The 19,530-nt window shown below is 49.9% G+C and overlaps 1 protein-coding gene across 1 annotated transcript; it reads left to right on the forward strand.

Moving 5' to 3' along the window:
• The first annotated feature begins 67 nt into the window (after window positions 1–67).
• LOC139046658 (uncharacterized) lies at window positions 68–19,194 on the forward strand. The gene is made up of 5 exons (XM_065445686.2): window positions 68–532; window positions 5,977–6,434; window positions 10,360–10,411; window positions 13,451–15,132; window positions 18,362–19,194. The coding sequence occupies exons 1-5, from the start codon at window positions 289–291 to the stop codon at window positions 18,782–18,784; spliced, it is 2,859 nt and encodes a 952-aa protein (XP_065301758.2). The 5' UTR covers window positions 68–288; the 3' UTR covers window positions 18,785–19,194.
• The last annotated feature ends 336 nt before the right edge of the window (window positions 19,195–19,530 follow it).

Raw genomic sequence — 19,530 nt, forward strand, 5'->3', positions numbered from 1 at the left:
GAAGCAGAAAAGTAGTTGTAGAAGAAGAAGAAGCAGAAGAAGAAGAAGAAGAAGAAGAAGACGAAGAAGCTGCAAGCGCACCCTTCACGTGCTGCGTGCTCCATATCCCAAGGATCTCATCTGCATCTACGCGCCGCACTCCGTCTGGTGTCACGAGCTCCACCGTCGAACGGTTCGTTCTCAGCAGCGTCCAGCGCAGCGACCTTCATAGAAGCGTCCCAGCGGACTGCTAGCTTCCAGGGACATTGGTCCACGGCGGGCGGGCGCTTACAAGCCGCGTTGGCGCTCATGGAGCCAGGTCCCCGCGGGTTCCCGGGCAAGCTGGCGGCCGGGCCGGCCAAGCCCACAGCAACGTCTCCCTCCAAAGTGGCTGTTAGGCCCACGGCACCAAAAGACAACGAGTCTGCGTCATCGCCGCCACGGCTTAGGCCTGCCGCTGCTCGTCGGTCGCAATCGCAGTCGCCCCGTCCGCACCAGCCACACACAGAATCGCCCTCCTCCAGTCCCGCTACGAGCCCTGCCATAGTGGACGGTAAGATCTACGAGGCGCCTGAAAGGCGTCAGGGTAGTCTGTACCAACAAATGCTAAGCACACGAGCATGCCAAAGCATTCGTGTACTTGGTCTTAAGTACACATTGAGATCCCCTGGCGGTAGAAATGATTCTGGAGCCCTTCACTGTGCGACACTTCTCATAGTCCAATATAGTTACTTTGGGACGATAGGTCCCACGATAAAAGAAGTGTTGATGGTAAAATTTTTTGGCCAATGTATATTGTATTAGTTGATAAATTATTCACTTAGCCTAATCTCGCAAATATAATTTTCTAATTAACAATTTCGACTGATGTGTGTAACCACGGAACGAAAGCCGAACGGCAGCCAAAACAGTTTCAGTAAGTCGAAATTTGCCGCGAAATTCCGATTGGCATCTGCTGTGTTATTGTTCCGCACACTTTCTTAAGCACTACTGAACAAAAAAAAAAGAGAAAAAACTAGGTAAGGCACCGACGTGGTTATTTGGGAACAAATAACTCCAAACTGGGCAGATCTTGGAATCCTTACAATATTAAAATAATTTAGCATAGTTCATATTTTTCTATTGGTCTATAGGTTATTCAGGTAAATAAGTCTAAAAAATATCTTGTATATTGGCTTTGCATTTACAGCACGATCTATCTTACCTCCTACTGGTACCATTTTGGCTATTATCAGTATAACCAACCGCTTTCAATGAATGTAAAAGTTGGGGACAGGCGTCGCCTGTAGCAGCTCCACCACGCTTAATACACAAAGTTCATTTGCTTGGCACCTACGACGCAGTGTAGGCGCGCCTGTACTTAGTACAGGCCTGAGCGTTCGCTGAAATCTACTGCTGCACTTGAACGTATCGAACAAATTCTGAATGAACTTCCCATTAGACCTATGGCTTCGGGAAACTCCTCTTGTTAGAATTGTCCAAAAACTCTTTGCAGTTTCTTCGATGTTTCTCTTACTTTCGCTCATATCCTAGTGCGATGTTTTCTCACACTGTGCGAGATGGCGTTATTCTAAAGCGCGTATCTCACTGTAGGGCTACTACACACGGCCCCAGGAGAGGCGTTTCGTGTGCATAGAGCTTAATGTATAAGGTGTCGTGGTGAGGTATCACGCATTTATGGCTGAACCACTCTATGCAAATGTACATTGGCATATGAAAAGTGGTCTAACCAATACGGTGCCCTGACGAATTCCTCACACATTAACGTTTCGCTGATGCGAAGGGCAGTGCTTTTATTTCCAAAACGCTGTTGGTTATACTACCGTGTCGATAAGTCAGTATAGCGTTCTGGAAGCCCCACCCAAGCCACACACACCGGAAGCACGTGCTACAGAACCATGACGTTATTGCATGTATGTATGTATGTATGTATGTATGTATGTATGTATGTATGTATGTATGTATGTATGTATGTATGTATGTATGTATGTATGTATGTATGTATGTATGTATGTATGTACGTATGTATGTATGTATGTATGTATGTATGTATGTATGTATGTATGCATGTATGTATGTATGTACGTATGTATGTATGTATGTATGTATGTATGTATGTATGTATGTATGTATGTATGTATGTATCTATTACCAGTACTCACGTACGGGGCAGAAACCTGGAGGCTTACGAAAAGGGTTGTACTTAAATTGAGGACGACGCAACGAGCTATTTAAAGAATGATGCGTGTAATCTTAAGGGATAAGAAAAGAGCAGATTGGGTGAGGGAACAAACGCGAGTTAATGACATCTTAGTTGAAATCAAGAAAAAGAAATGGGGCATGGGCAGGACATGTAATGAGGAGGGAAGATAACCGATGCTCATTAAGGGTTACTTGATTAAGGCCACTGGTTTCCAATGGAAGGGAAGCGTAGCAGGGGGCGGCAGAAAGTTAGGTGGGCAGATGAAATTAAGAAGTTTGCAGGGACGACATAACCGCAATTTGTACATGACAGGGGTAGTTGAAGTATGGGAGAGGCCTTTGCCCTGCAGTGGGCTTAACCAGGTTGATGATGATGATGATGATGGTGTGTGTGCGTGTGTGTGTGTGTATGTATGTATGTATGTATGTATGTATGTATGTATGTATGTATGTATGTATGTATGTATGTATGTATGTATGTATGTATGTATGTATGCCGCCTTTGAGAAGCAGAACCAGCTAAATAACTTTGCTTCCGAAAGTACCGTGGCTATTTTTTACGAGTACTTTGCTGCCGTCTGGCAGCAAACCAAATCATGACCATGACCGGCATGACCAAACCATGACCAGCAGCTTTACGGCTATCCTTACCAAATGAGGCAGAAACTTTGGAGGTTTAAGCGGGAAGTTAGGTTCTGAAGCTAAGGACCGTGCTATAAGCGACGGAACAAAAGATTATAGACGTAACATTAAGAGGCCGTAAGACAGCGTTTTTAATTGGAAAGAATAGGGTGGCAGGGGCTGCTATTTTAAAGTTCAGATTAAAAAGAATCAGAATTGGGCAGGCCATGTAATTCTTAGGACATATAATAGATGCTCTATTGGAGCTGCCGAATGTGTGCCGAGGGAAGGAAAGCGCAGCCGAGGAGGGCAGAGAAGTATAGCTGGTATGATAAAATTAGCAAGCGTACAGCATAGTAGTGTGCCCGCTGGAGCTTAGACAAGGGTAATTAGATATCGATAAGAGAGGCATTCGTCTTGCAGTGGACATAAAACACCATGACGATGAGGAGGGTGATGATTTGTATCTACTTTATTGCTTAAGAAAGAATGACTCACACATCATTTTGTACAAACTGAAGTGTCAACCTGAGCAAGTTTCGAACACTTCTCTTGCACCAAAAGCACCGAAAACTAGGTACGTATTGAAATCCGTGACGTGCCACTGACGAATCTGCGCTGGGGTGTCTGAACGAAATTGAAGAAATTACAAGTTTCACAACTTACTGATTTCCGCAAAACCCGCCGTGGTTGCTCTGTGGCTATGGTGTTAGGCTGCTGAGCACAAGGTCGCGGGATCGCATCCCGGCCACGGCGGCCGCATTTCGATGGGGGCGAAATGCGAAAACACCCGTGTACTTATATTTAGGGGCACGTTAAAGAACCCCAGGTGGTCGAAATTTCCGGAGTCCCCCACTACGGCGTGCCTCATAATCAGAAAGTGGTTTTGGCACGTAAAACCCCATAATTTATTATTTATTATTTTTGTTTTGATTTCTGCAAAATGAAAGAAAATTAGTTCGGATAGAATTGTTTAGTATTTCCTTTAAGTTGATTTATGCTTTCGCTGTCATAATGCGTCCTCGCATGATTTCATATCGTAGCGCGCGATAAGCCAGGTCAAAAAAAGAGGCGATGAGCCAGATTCGCGACGATAAGTGCCTTGATGGCTTTTTTTAGCACGCAGCTCTTAAGCGCCCGTTCCTTCGTTGAGCATCGGCGTCCCTCGGCGTCCTTGGCGTAACCGAACGAGCACAGCTAAGGATGAAAGAGCGAAAAAGGAGCGCAGCGAAGGGAGAAATACTGGGAGAACGAAGAGAGCGCGAGGAGGAAAGCGGAGGAGGAGAGTATGGCGAAAGAGCGAGGAGGAACGCGGAGTCTCGCACGAGTCGTTCTCCGTGACGGCGTCCAGGCATGCGGCAAGCGCGTCCATTGATACCGTCTATGGAAACGAAACGCTAGCGTGGGCTTCGGACCCACTGCGCATGCGCTGCCTTGCTCGCGCCGCCGCCGCAAGACAACACGCTCCACGCGAGCCACGCGTTCCGGTGCACACGTTTTCTTTGTAAACAATGAGCGACGCAATCGGTCGTCGGCAACTTTTCTGTCCTTCTTTATGCTGCGCTACGTATAGAAGTCATACTGTACTGCCTGACCCAAACCAATCCAGTCACGAGCTTGCTCGTACTTTCACCACTCCTTCTCTCTCTCGCTCGTACTTTCACCAGGTCAAATCCTTTTAGTACAACGGGCGCGTCTCCCCAACGTCCGCCGCTTAAATCAATAAAATCGAATATTGCTTTCCTGTCACGACGTCGGCTTCAGTGCCAGGATTTCGTCCCGAAAGGAACTACTGGGCAGATATGGCACCAAAAGATGTTAACATAAAAATAGGGATGTTTAAGATTCTTTGAATTGGTTATATTTACTTGCATGCCGATGCTTTGCTACGCGCTCACGTAAAACAGGTGTGTTAGAACAATGTCAGCCTGTGATGTTGTTAGAACATCGTGTACCCTTTGCGTTCGTCTATCTGGCTAGTACATACTTAAAATAGCGGCGCAGTATCACTTTTCGTAATATATATCGCCGCATATAGTTTCCATAGCATTGGCGAGTACGTTCTCTCGCATTTACTTAGAGCTCCGAGTTATCAAGATAAGAAATGTGTTTAGCAGAGCGGAAACCGCAGCTTGTTGCCGTAAAAGACAAGCGAAGCAGACACTGCATACACTTGGCGCTAACTCGCAACTTGTCATTTAGTGCCAACTGTGTCCGCTTCTTTTGCCCTCGAACAAAACATTCGCAGCTCTACTACATGACACCAAGCTGAAACACGCGACTATATGTGCATGGGCTAATTCGTAAGTGTTTTGGCATCAAACAATGCTTAAAATGGGACAAGAACAAGTAGACAACGCACTGTGTTAAGCATGAAATACTTTTAGCTCCCGTTGTCGGTGACCTTGAAGTGACCTTGATCTAGAAGGCAGAGCTGTTAGCCGGGCACTCAGACGAGAACACCCGGGCATCGTAACGAGGACAAAACGAGATCACCCGGACCACCGGTCAAAAATTAAGAAAGTGCGGTCTCTGGCCCGCAACCTTTTGTAGAGGACCACCTTAGAGACGCTAGTTACTGCGCAAGCAAGTTACAAAAAATATCCCCGAGTTTTCCGCAATACTTGTTCACAATATCCCTCAAACTGTAACATGTAAACGATGAAGTTTTATTTGTAATTTCCAATAGCGACGTTCAAATGGCAGAGACAGGTCACATTACACTTGACTGTCATCTTTTGGCGCTGAGACAGAGCTGGCTGTGCTCTTTTCAACGCCAGCGATCCGTGAGTTCTGCGGCGCGGGTTTTGCGCTCGCTCGAAGGGTGGCGCCGCGCTACGTGACGAAGCCGGCAGCGTCCGGAGCGCGACAAATGGCTGTTTGGCCGAGACAATTGCCATGAGGGCCAGTTTAAAACAGGCTCGTGTGCAGCGGTGTGGTGTGCTGTGGGTTGTGCCGTTGCACTATACCCATTTTAAGATTGTGGCTACTATCATCACCCGCCAATCTGCTTTGACGGTAGTAATTTCGTGCTTGCATCTAGCCCCGATTACGGGAGAGCCGTAATTTTTGCTTGTTCTTGCGTCGTCATTAGCAGTGTTTGCTTCCAAGACGCCAATCTTAAATACTAACGCATTACTATTGCTACATCTATGCCGTATTACCCTATACCAGGAGGTGCTCACGCACCCGACGCTGCACCGGTGGCAGAAACCAGCGACGGCGCCAAGCCCGGTGATGCCAAGCCCTCGAAAAGCGCCAAGAAGTCCCCCATCAAGTTGGACGAAGCGAGAAACAGCGCCATTCGCTCCCGCAAAGCGCACGCCAAATCCTATCGTCCGGCGTCCCCGGCGGCTCACCGGCCGCTAACCGGCCCGCATGTAGCGATTGAAGAAGGCATCGCTGCCTCGACGCCACCTCCCAAGTCTCCACCGCTGATCAAGGCTGAGACGTCTGGCGAGGACAAGAAGGAAGCCGGGTCCGGCGCTCCACCCAACGTCCCAGTCATCGCCACCGCTTCGCTGCGGCGGCCGATGCTCAAGACAACAGCTTCAACCGGGTTGCCCACGGGCGCGGGCCTCAAATATGGTGTGTCCGTCGACGCAGGGGCGTTGGCATTGGAATCGCCTGCGGTGAGGCTCGCACTATGCTCCTGGTCCGAGTGCGAGACGCAGAAAGCATATATTTAACGCGAATCGTTTTGTGAACACTTGCGGACTTTGCTGACCTCACCGGGCTGCTACTGCTGGCGTTAAGCTGAATATGTCACACAAAGAAAGGCGTGTTAGGTGTGCGATGGTAGAATGAAAGCTCGGGCTCTGAGAAAAACAGTCCAATGCTCCACCCATTACGGTGCGACGTAGCCGTTATTCGAATCCAGCGCCCGGTGACCGCTTTCTCGGAGTAACAGGAGCCGATCTCGAAGGTAATGATTCTGCGGATTGTTTGTGCCGGAAGCAATCGCAGATCCGGAAACCCGCCATCCATGTTTTACACACCACCTCTTTCACGCAAACGCCTGTCGTGCCACCTACAAACAGCCCTTTGAGGCAATACACTGTTTAGTCATTTTTCATGGCACGTGTGCGCCATAGGGTACATGAGCGCGTCAGTTTTCATGAGGCCGCAGACGCAGGGACAAATCGATGGAATAGTCAACCTTGCCGCCGTTTGTCGCGTCTCACTGCTTTCTGCACACGCCTACCTTCACAATTTTGTCCCTCGAAAGAAATCAAACATTTTCTTTGACCTCGCGGCATCACGGCGCCGATGTCTCGCGGTGTGCCTTCGCGTGAACAGCTGCTTGCATTTTTGCATAGCTGGTGAACAGTACTTTGTATAAATATTGGATTACATTATTGCTATGACCTGTTAGTTGCCATTAACCTGAACATTATAGAGGGGATCTTTTCTAATATTTCTAGAATTTTTTTTAGAAATCGCCTGTTGCAGATAACATAATTCTTGTCCTGAAACTGGAATATTCGAAGCGGTGGGCAATGATATCTGCCATATGCTATCTGCCGCAGGCAACTTTTTACATAATTTCGGAAAACTTAAAAGTGATAACCTTGCATGTACAGTCGCGGACAGAATAAAATGGACCACGGCGAAGGCGGCCGGAGCGGCTGCGGGGGCGGCGCTGCTATCGCGTTTCGTGCGCTCCCGACGAGAGTACCCCGAGTGACGTCAAACTTCTCCTCCGCACCCTCGCTCTCGCGCTGGCGCTTGTCGCGCTTGATAAATTTCTAGTGCCACGTTCGGCTCCTCTGATGCTGACGGTCGGGACGAAGGGGCGCGTGAATCGCCAGTAGTTCAGCACTTAGCGCTGTCGCGCAGTAGCGGACGGCCGCAGCCCATCAAAGCGCCGCGCTGTGAAGGAACCAAACTCGATGTTTTTCTTTTGTCGGCGATTTACAGTCGCGGACGCAATGAAATGAGCCATGGCTTCGGGCGAAAAACGCGAACCAGTGCCAACAAGTGAAGGCGCCTGATACGTGTTGAGATGTCTGCTCTTGCATGCGCGTCCCTTTTAGTTCGTCGCATTATCTCCTGCGAATAAACCCTAGCAGTGCGAGATAGCATGGGCAAATATAAAGAGTGGGTCGCGCACCGTCATTCCAACAACCTTTCACGCACGGATAATTTGGAGTCTAGTGGACGAGACGCCGCAGTTATCATTTGACTACGCGGTATCGTGGTCACGCGACAGAAAAAAATGTGTAGGGACTGTGGCTTTATGGTGGCAGACGTCAGCAACAGCGTGAGCTGGGCGCAGAGAACAGTGCACCCCCGACAACACATTCCGGCAGCGCACCAGACGTTGCGGCGCTTTAGCCGCGTCACCTCGCGCTGCGCCCTACGATTAAATAGCGCTAAGTCGATGTTAGAGGTCTGGAGAGGCTGCGAACTAAAAGGGACGCGCATGCAAGAGCAGACGTCTCAACACGTATCAGGCGCCTTCACTTGTTGGCACTGGTTCGCGTTTTTCGCCCGAAGCCATGGCTCATTTCATTGCGTCCGCGACTGTAAATCGCCGACAAAAGAAAAACATCGAGTTTGGTTCCTTCACAGCGCGGCGCTTTGATGGGCTGCGGCCGTCCGCTACTGCGCGACAGCGCTAAGTGCTGAACTACTGGCGATTCACGCGCCCCTTCGTCCCGACCGTCAGCATCAGAGGAGCCGAACGTGGCACTAGAAATTTATCAAGCGCGACAAGCGCCAGCGCGAGAGCGAGGGTGCGGAGGAGAAGTTTGACGTCACTCGGGGTACTCTCGTCGGGAGCGCACGAAACGCGATAGCAGCGCCGCCCCCGCAGCCGCTCCGGCCGCCTTCGCCGTGGTCCATTTTATTCTGTTCGCGACTGTACCTTCCATAGGAGTCCAAAAGTACGATTGAGCGCATTTTATTGTTATTGTTGTTTAGTTCACTGTTTCACGAAACCTTCGCTTGACATAACATATGCGTTGTATAAGCGTAAATGTTTAATATTTCTTTCACAGCTTGACTATATAATTCTTCTATAGCAATAGTTTATCGTGTCCCGCTAAAGCGTGTGGAAGAGAGTGTACCGTGAGGAAAGCTACACAAATACGTTGAACTAAACACAGAGCGCATGGAGAGAGAGAGAGAGAGAGAGAGAGAGAGAGAGAAACTTTATTTTGGTTCCTTCAAGGATTTAGCGTCTCGAGGTCTCGATCGTCTTGGGCGCCGGCGACTTGGAGCCTCTTCCAGCAAGGGTGGGCCCCTATTCCAGGGCTCCACTGAGCCTAGCTACCTCACTAGCGTGCTGCACTAAGGCCCTTTGGGCCGTGAGCTCGCAGCTGGTAAGCCGACTCTCCCAATGCTCCGCACTCGGGTTATTGTGTTGGTGGAATGATTTATTGTGTTTACATTCCCATGTGACATGGTATAGTGTGGGTGTGGCCCCGCACCATGGGCAGGTGTCTCTATATTGTGTTGGGTACATTTTGTTTAGGATGTATAAATTTGGGAAGGAGTTTGTCTGCAATCTGCGCCAACTCGTTGCTTCCTCCTGCGTTAGAGCTTTGTGCGGTGGGGGATATTTGGCTCTCGTCCCTCTGTATAAGTTTAAGATTTCTGTGTATCCTCCCTCACAAGCGTGTGGGTGATACTCCGGGGCGCGCGACTGCTCTGCTCGGAACGTGGTCTCTCGAGCTAGGCTGTCTGCCCTTTCGTTACCCTCTATGCCTGCGTGGGCCGGAATCCAAATTAATTTGTGCGTAACGTTCCTCTCGGCGAAGTTGGCTCCGCCAAGAATTCTGAGGGCGGCTTTGCTAATCCTGCCCCGCGTGTAATTTCTGCACGCTTCCTTCGAGTCTGTTAGGATGTTTAGAGGCCTGCCTGTCCTATATCCTTCTACTGCCGCCAGCGCCACGGCAATTTCTTCGGCCTCCGCTGTGTCGGCTGCCTTTGCCGTCGCACATGTCATCAGATTAAGCGTCTTCTTCAACTGTAGAATAACACAAAGTCGGATATGGACCGAACTTTGTTTAGAAGTAGGGAACGTAGCATAAAATTGGAGCAAAATGCATCCCAGGAAGAGTTGACATACCACCAGGTATAAATTGAAACGCAAGCAAGAAACAACTGCTCAGAGCCTCTGTTACGCGTAATTACAAAAAACTACGACGTGTGATCGCTCCATAGCCAGGTTCTTAGCATAGAGTAGTCCCAAGAGTAGGTTCCAGAGTGAATAGAACCACCGTTACAGTTGCAGGTGAGCCTGGAAACGAAACAAGTTTCGGAATTATTCGCGTTTTGAATTTGTGATCATAGTACACATCAGTAAATAGGAGTACTAAATAACGCGATCGTGAAAAGAACACTCGAACAGATTCACGATTGGTGGACCTTTACCGAAAATACATGACGCGACTATGTATATGACACTCAGGCTCTCACACGTGAACACAATGAAGACTAAGAGCTCGCAATATATCATAAGTTGTACACATTGTTCAATGTGCTCCTCATGTACTGACATTCCCGTCTGGCGACGCCAAGAACTAAACCGGTGTACATTTTCTTACGCAGGCTTCGGATGATATTGAAAGCGCTACGACCGGACGCAAGTCTTCTGTTCGATGTGAGTACGCATACACTCCCTTCGCATTGTTCCATGTAGTGGCAGCAAATTTGAAAGAGACATTGATCGTTTACCGTTTCAGTGTGCCTCCAAGAAATTGAATACGTACGTGTGTATAGTATAGCGAAATGCTATAGTGATGTCTCGGTTTCAAAAATCGTTGAAGAAACAGGAGGCACATATGAAGAGGGAAAGTTTTTTTTTTTTTCAGCAAGAAACTAATGAGCCCCAGTGTTACGGTGGGGTGCAGTTTCCCAATATCAAGTGATTTGCGCGCATACCGCAGGGCACCGCAGTCGCCGTTTAATTTTGTCATACACTAATGCCGCGCTGCCAGTCAGCTTGCTGTGAATCTAATGATGCATGCTTAATTTCTCAATAATAGAGAAATGGAGAGGGTTCATGACGCCACTGCTTCGCAGTATGTTAGTGCTGTACGAGTCCATTAGTGCGACAAATGAGACCTGCAGGCTAGATTTGGGTCCTCCGGTGTGCTGATTCGTTCTGTATTAACGTGTTACTACTCTGTCAGTAGCTTGCATTATGTTCACTCTCACAGTTACTGGCAGTTTCAAGGCGCGGGCAAAAGCTCACGCACGGGAAATAGCTAATACTCGTGGTACAAACAGGAGTCCATTATAATGGCCCTTTTCCTGAGTTTTCTTGTGATTAGTGGCAACGCTCCAGCCAGTACTAAGTGGCATACCACGTACATAAACCTGTAGATTAGCAGCATGCATACGCGTGAAGTTGCAAGGTGCATTGCGCACAGATTCACTAAAGAGCGTTAGACTTGGTGTCCTTATACGCTGTTCGCTGCGGCCATGATGGCACAGCAGCTCGTTGGCAGCAGAGCCAATCGCCTCTGACGAAATATATAGTCTAGACTATATGTTGTTGAAGTGCAACGGAAAATAAACTGCGTTCTCTTAGCCTCACTGGTGACGTAGAATGGTGACACACTGCCATTTTAATTGTTGCTCAAATATTGAAAGAATGCAGAGGGCACAGACATGAGCGGCCGTCAAATCGTAGCCGGCTTTAGGTTAAACATAAACAAACCCACCTAGTGAATGAACCTTTACTGGCAATAACGCATGGGCATCTTACGCATGGAAGCGACCAGATCTTGCAGCCGTCACACTCATGTTTTATTGAGACTGCTTAGCCATGGTGAGGATAATAATGGTCCCGGGCTGCAGCCGTATGTTTAGGGTCCTGCTGAGGTCCGCGAACTTGCATGTTCTAGTTCTCGAGCGTAGCACGTGTACTAATCCTAACCAGCGTTCGTCGTCACCATCATTCACTTTGGGGAAACTGTCACGGACTAATGGTTCTTTGCGTATAGGCCTCATATATATTGCAAACTATATGATCGTCCGTTGTGACACTATAGATAACAGCAAACCATAAACTACGATAGATGGTGGTGTTGCAGCAGATGCGGTTAGTCTTGCATGAGTGGCCTGCGATTGTTCCGCCTGAACGTCTTCTACGTTGTGTTCAGAGGTGTTAGCAACGCATGATAATCTATAACGATAAAGCTTTAGCTCGGGTGCTCCTATCTAAATACACATAAAAGGAGAATTCGTTTTTCTCGGCCGCCATTGCACCAAATTTGACGAGGTTTCTTACATTTAAAAGAAAAAACTTAGTCTAGTGACTGTCGCTATCCAATTTTTTTATTTAGATTGTCAATATTTCATTAAAAATTGGCAAAATCGAAATTTTCAGAAAACGACATTATCAAGTTTACAACTCTAACTCAGCAAGGCAAAATTCACAATTCTGTGCATTTTATCTGATATTACATCTATTGCGGACAAAATTGATATGTTACACATGAATTTTTAAAAAGATTAGTAATGTGTAAATACAGCGTTTGCAGAACCCTTGTACACAGCGTAACAAATTCACGTGGCCTATCGAATTTGTCCGCTTTGAATGATCTAATGCATACCGTTTACAGAATCTCAATATCTGTTTTTGATGCAGAGCTAGTCATTTATAAACTTTGTGCGTTTATTTCTTTTTTCGAACTGTCAAATTTTTCAAAATACTTTTCATAAAATTCAGGCCCTAAATCGACGTTCCTCTTCCAACAGTCACTAGAATATAACTTTCTCTCTCAAGTGCAACAAATGTCATTAAAATCGGTCCAGGGCCGGTTATCTCAGGAAAGCGTTCTCGCGTTTTACATGTATACATATATTTGAATAGGCGGCGTCGGATTTGCGTTCGAGCTAAAGCTTCCTCTAAAATGGCATCACCCGAGTCATTGCAATATTAAGTGGTCCGCTAAAGTGTGCACGTGCTAAAGGCCGAGATAGAAAGGGTCATATGTTAGAGACGGTGTGCTAGTTGGCAACGAGTAACTAGGCATACACTTACGCAACAATACATTTCTATGCTTTACCTGCTCTGGCAAACGCCTTAAGAGAGGAGCGCAGGATTTGCGGGAGGCGAGAACTCGTCACAAGCACAAGCGCGGACAAATAACTGGTGACGCGCATTAAGTCAGAGCAGTTCGTATACTGAACAGTTCGCAAATAGACTGCTCTCTATAACATTTCGTTCATGTTGGCATGAAGGTGTCAGCATACCAACGGGCAACGTTTCATGCGGCAACATGCGGAAGAAATGCGATGCGCTAGGAACAAGTATGAAAGAAAATGTGAGATTGCCAAGAGTCTGCAGTGACTCCTGAATAATTAAAAGCCCTATTAGGACGATATTCGTAGCGGAAGCGGGAGAGATTATTGATGATAGGAATTTAGTTACATGAGGCTTAACCTTGATAAAAAGATGCGTTTTTTTCTTGTCACCGCCATTCGTAGGATTCAAAAGCGCTCCTAAATACTATCCGGTTAATAGAGCTGCAGCTTTACAGAGATAGACTGCGTACTTTGGGAACAATGCTACAGGCGTTGCAAAGTTGCAGTTGGACGTTTCTCATGAATTGAGTTATATTAGTCAAATTATAAGCCTTTGTCAGTGTAGGTACTTCCTCAGGTGACGCTCGCCTTGCATGCTTTGTAGTCGGAGCCACCACCATCCGCGAGATCTCCCACATAACTGCGTCCCTCATCGAGCACCACCGCCCTGTGGTGGCGCTATTCGTCCTCGGCTTCCTGTGCGTACTCGTCTCAGCCGGAGGCGTGCTGCTCTTCTTCGTGCTGCGCCAGGAGACGTCGCACTACCTAGACGCCTGCTCTACGCTGGGCTGCAAGCGTGCCGTACGGGACCTGGAGCGCCTCATCGACGTGTCCATCGACCCGTGCCACGACTTCTACGGCCACGTATGCCGCCGCTGGGTCAGCCACTACGACGCCGGCTACGTGGAGAAAGCGGCCCGCGACCTGCTGCGAGACCTAAACAGCAGCCTGAATGAGGTCGACGAGCCGAACAGGGTTTCGCCCCGCCTGTTTAGCCTGGCGCAGTTCTACCAGTTCTGCAACCAATTTATCGGCGCGCGAAACCTGCAGCTTTCCGACATGCTTCGGCCTTTCGAGCAATACGTCGACGTGCTCGCCCTCTCCACCTTTCCCGAAGTCATCGGACGCGTGGTCGACCTTTCGTTGGCGCTTGGAGTGCGCACGCTGTTGGATATCCGACTCGTGCGCATGGAGAAGACAGCCGTGAGGCTTAGGATTGGCTGCGGCACCTCGCTCGCCCAAAAGTGCTGCGAGAACTCGTCGGCCGAGCTACACCTCTACCTCAGCACCTTGCTGAGCGCCGCCTCCGAGATTCTGCCCAAGGGGGGTCCACGTCACTCTCTGGACGCCTCCGACATCACGAATGTGGACGCTCACGTCCATCCTCTCATGGTCGCACCGATAAACGAGCAGAGCTACGTCATCTCGGTCTTCGAGTCACTGAACAGAGGCATCAGCAGTGGCCAGTGGCGGGCGGCGATAAACATGGCTCTGCCGAATAGTTCCCACCTGAAAAATCATTCTCGAGTAATCATTGCCAACGTGGACGCCATCACGAAGCTGCTCGACTACTTCGGAAGCCGCAAGGACAAAGGCGTGGTGTACGTATACGTTCAGGTGCTCATGGAGGCGATGCGCTTTGACTACCTGCGCCGCCGAAGCGCTGAAGGTCCGGACGGCGCTGTTAGGATATGCTTGCGCGCTACCTGGAGCGCACTGAGTGGCGCCAAGGACGTGGTAGCGTCACAATTTGTCCGCTCCCACGAGACCATGGCGCGGACTGTCTTCGAGCGCGTGCTCTCCTCCGTGCTTCAAGATGCCGAGGGCTCCCCCTGGATGGGTGACCTCATCAAACGCAACGCCAAGGTCACGCTAGGGGGCGTCTCACTGCGGAGTTTCGCTGCGGCAGTGTCCAACGGGTCCGCGAACGAGGGGTCTGATGTTAGTGGTCTGAGCACGTCGTTGGCGCTAAGCGAATTTCCTGGCCTTTTTATGGACCTTCGAAGAGCACGCCAGAAGCGCTTCCTGGAAGACCCGCCGCTGCTACGGGTCAGCACAGACGAGTACGGCAGCGACGACTTCCTCTTCTTCGAGAGCCGTGTGGTGTATGACGTGCTCTCCAACTCGCTGAAGGTTCCAGAGGCTGTGCGGCGTGAGCCCATCTTGTACCCGGAGGATGTACCGCTCGAGTTCGCCCTCGGAACTCTGGGCATGCTAATGGCACGGGAGCTGCTTCGGGCTGCGGTACCAAGCAGGATGCCGTTATTGTGGACGAGTCAGGAACAGGTGAGCTCTCCGCGTCGTGCTGTATGTTGCAGTAAAAATTAACGTGGCACTGAATGGAGTAAAGCTGGAACAGAAGGTGACATGAGCACGGGAATCCCGCTGTTTTCTTGCTTGATTATAATGGGGGGTACGACAGCTGCGAATTTGCCGCGTGTACAATAACGGTGTGTTGCAGAGCCCTTTGGCGCCGCCTAACGGTAACAACGTGCCTTTAGTGAGAACGTCTGTGATCACGTGCAGCTCCCCTGCCACGACAAAGCTTCTTTTGGTTAAACGAGACAGGAAACCTAGTAGCGAGGACCACAGTCTGTGGCGCCCAGCACCTATAGCAGCGCATGGTCAATGTAGTCTTGAACAAGATCGCCGTTGCAATCACCGTTCCGTAGACAAAGGCCGCTGGGAGAGTAATTGTTCAGTTATGGGATGATAGCGTTCAACAGACCTGTGCACTAGAGACGTGTGATCTCATAAGTTAGGTCACCCAAATGGTGTAAAACTGCGAACGGCCCAACGTATCGCGAGAGAAACGCCGTACGAGCCGCGCCTGCGTTGTGGGTTCCAACGCCACACTAAATCGCCTTTTTTGAAAGAAACCGGTTCATGAGTGCTGCCGTACTGCTGCTTTGGCCGGTTTTGCGATTCCATAGTACGTACTGCTTTGTTGTGTGGCGCATCTGTGGCCAGTAAAAGCACTCGTGGATACGCTGCAGCGTGTGGGCGAATTCAGAGTGCCTAATCTCGGATCATCATGCATGGAAGGTAGCACATCACAGTGGAGATATTCCGGAACAACAAAGAGGAAGCTGGCTCCATTCGCCGAGTAGATGGTTTATACAGCAGGATGTCACTGGTAGAAAACCGACCAGCGGCTTTGGGAGTGTGGGCTGCGTCCGAAAGAGACTCCAAGCTCACGTTGTTGCGCTGTTCCTGCTGAAAAGCGGCAACATCGGAAAATTTAGGAGCGATAGCAGCCAGACAGTCATCGAAGCATTCTGCTGAATTGTGTCGTTGCCAATGAGAGTCAATAAATCAATCTGATGATAGTCTGATCGGTTTTTGAAATAAAGGCTTATAACCAATATCACAGCCTTAGTGTTCACCAAGGCCATCAATTAGCACTTCCACGTTGTTTCGCAGCATTGTACCCGGCAGAGACGTCTGCGTCGTATTGTTATCAGCGACTTCACCTCCATAGGTCGTGGTGGATAGTTTTACGGCCGTGGTGGCGACAATGAACGTTGCCGCGGCGAGGGAGAGGGACACTGACGTTAAGATGGTAGAGTCAAGCTGCGGTGGGAAACCGTAGAATCGCGGTGATTTGTCGTGGAACGCCGTTAGCGAAGGTCGTCGCAAATGAGCCTTGAGAACAGGGATGACCGAAGTTCGGACTCTCGGGCGAAAACGACGTCTGTCATGGTTCATACAACCTCGGTGTTTGGCGGTGCTGGCGACAGAAACGAGCGATATGCCCGGTGGCACCGCAGCTGCAACAAACAGGAGGCTCGCGGCCAACTTCGCACCCACCAAAAGAGATGTTAGCACGCTCGGGCCGGTAATATCTCTCGTTTAGTTCGGGGTATCCAGTGGACGAGCGATGCGGATGTACAGCAGGTTTGCGATAGCTAGACTCCTGGCGGTAGTTAACGTTGCATCCTTGATGACGGCCTCGCGCTGTAGGTGTTCACGCCTGTTGTAGCGATGGACATAGGAACCAGCGTGGGACGGTAAGGCTGCTCAGTATCATTAAATCCCATGTCGCTGGTCATTTATGCGTGTCGCCTCAGCTCCTCCCTCGAGGTCTGCCTAATAATAGGCGATGTGAGATCGAATGATGACCAGTCCTCTTCGCTGGCAACAGTCGTAACATTTGCAGGCCGGCCGAACTCCGGTGTGATGCGCCGCATCTTGAGGGTCTCGAAAGTGCTGCAGGGGCGCCGATGAGGAAGTATCCTCGGCAATACCCTTCCACAAGTGATCAACTTTGACCTCCTCTAACATGCGAGGATTAACCGTTCTGCAGATCTTCAGTATGGCTTCTCCCATTGAAGCAGCATCTGCTCTCCCTGCTTCTTCGCGAGGGGATAGCTCAAAACACTCTTTGATTTCAGACACGAAGCGATCCCATGTTGTAGGCGTGTCCTTCTTGTTATCGAACTACAAGAGCGCCGCGTCCGTCAAGAACAAGTAAACGTTTCAGAGCTCACTTACTCCGTCCCAATGGTAGTAGTTGCTCACTCGTTTGTAATAGGTGAACCACTGGTCCGCGTAATCACCAGACTTCCTGCGAAAATGCGAGGCTTTACCAGTTGCTAGCGTCACCAGGAACCAGTCGCCGCTTAAACTGGTACTGAAGCTGGTACAGTCTGGTACAGTCTGAAACTGTTACTAAAACTGGTACAGTCCAGGTTCCGTCTTCGTCGCGTGGCATCTCGATCACTGGTGGGGATGGAGGCACTGCAGCAAGGCCACTTAGGTGGTTAGAGAACCGTGTTCCGTGGTCGAGGTACCCTTCACCTCCAGCTAAACTGTTACGCATGATTGTGTGGTTTACAGATGTTCTGGGAGTCGCATACGTCCGACGTACCTCGGACGCGGTGAGCGTCGAGCAACGCAGCGTTCGGCGCGACAACGAAATTTCTAGGTGGCTTTGGCTCAACTCTTGGAAGATGGGCTGGGTGGGAATCGAAACAGGGTCTCCGGAGTGTGAGGCGGAGACGCTACCACTGAGCCACGAGTGCGATGCTTCAAAGCGGTACAAAAGCGCCTCTAGTGAATGCGGTGTTGCCTTAGAAACGAGCTGTTCTCGTGCGTCGCTTGCTCAGGCGCACATTTCATTGCCGCGCCGAACGCTGCGTTGCTCGACGCTCACCGCGTCCAATGCAGGGCGCATAGTCGCTGCGCCGTAGCCCATTGTCTTACACCCCTTGGCGGGTCGACGGGAACGCTGTCGCGTTCCACTCTTGAAGGCGAAGCAGAGTAACGCATGAGTTGTTTCTTCGTCTAGCCGAACCAAATATAGCCAAGCAACAGCAGTTCACCAGGCTAAACAGTGGTTCAACAACTAAAATAAAGGCTAGTATGCTTCGCATCCTGGGCTTAACTTTAGCTAAGCCACAGCCATTTTTCAACCACGGTATACAATGCCGCCAGCGCAACGAGGCACTTCGCCCATCATCCCACATACACGTATAAAGCTCATGTGTGGTATCGGGCTCGCGTATGAATGCAGGTGGCATTCATGCGATACGACCAGTGCGTGGACTCTCTGCGAGGCGCGATGAACATCTCCCTGGATCGGCCGCAGGACAACCAGGCGCCCGAATACTACTTCTGGCTGCAGGGGGCGCGCACCGCCTACGCGGCGTTGAGCGCTTCCTACGCGGCCGAGCGGCGTGCGGCCAATTGGAACACCTACTGGCGCGCCGCTCAGCGGACCTTCTTTCGCCGCCTCTGCCTGCTGTCGTGCAGGCGGGATAAGCCAGAGAGGGATGACGTGCCGGATAAGCATCACAGCTTTGACCTGGCGTCCGTGAATCTGCGTCCCCCTGCAGTGCCCGCACGGGTCTCGTGTCAGCTGCCCCTGCTCAACATGCCCGAGTTTGTCGAGGCGTTCGAGTGCTCTAAGACGGCGCCCGCGTGCGCAGTGGCGTGACGTCTCTGCGCGCCACTATGGAGCGTGCTGTGTGTGCGTGTGTGTCTCACACAAAGATGCGTTGGTGCCAACAAGCACATGGCTGGATGCGTGTGGAGTGGGAGCATTGCGTCGGTAGAAGTAGGCTGTACTCTTCTGCTGCACCTCCAGTAGCCGTGCAGCAGACGATGTGGTCCTTCGCGGCAATGCGCAGATACGCTTCGCTTGTGAATAGATCGTGCTCGTCCCCATCGCATTCAGATGCGTCGTTATTACGCGACTGCATCAGCTCGCACACCAGGGGGACACAAGCTGACACGTTATTTTTCTTCCGCATTTTGCTTTGTTTTTGCCTTTAATGAACGAATTTGCTGTGAGATGCCTGCATATAAGTCAACGGGATGTAAAATTACAATGCCTATATTAGCGATTGTGTGGCTCTACAGTGCATATTGTATTTCGGAACGTTTATTGCTTGGTGTTTGCAGATACGTGCGGTGCAGATGCATTAGTGCGTTTATTATTTGCAAACGTTTTAGTTCAAATTCCTCATCGGTTACGGCGTGCGAATGGTTCTCGCAGTGTTGCACTTTCCTTCCAGTTTACGCCGATTTCGTTATGCACTTTTGCCATCTGAGTAACGGCGCTTAAAGGCTCAACCATTTGGAGTACATAAGCCGTACATGTAGCACGGACGTGACTTTCTGATTGTGGCTGGTCCAAAATGGCTTCGCTACGATACGACGCTTGTATGCAAACCGCACATT

The sequence above is a fragment of the Dermacentor albipictus genome, chromosome 1 (assembly GCF_038994185.2).
Source record: "Dermacentor albipictus isolate Rhodes 1998 colony chromosome 1, USDA_Dalb.pri_finalv2, whole genome shotgun sequence".
NCBI lineage: Eukaryota > Metazoa > Arthropoda > Arachnida > Ixodida > Ixodidae > Dermacentor > Dermacentor albipictus.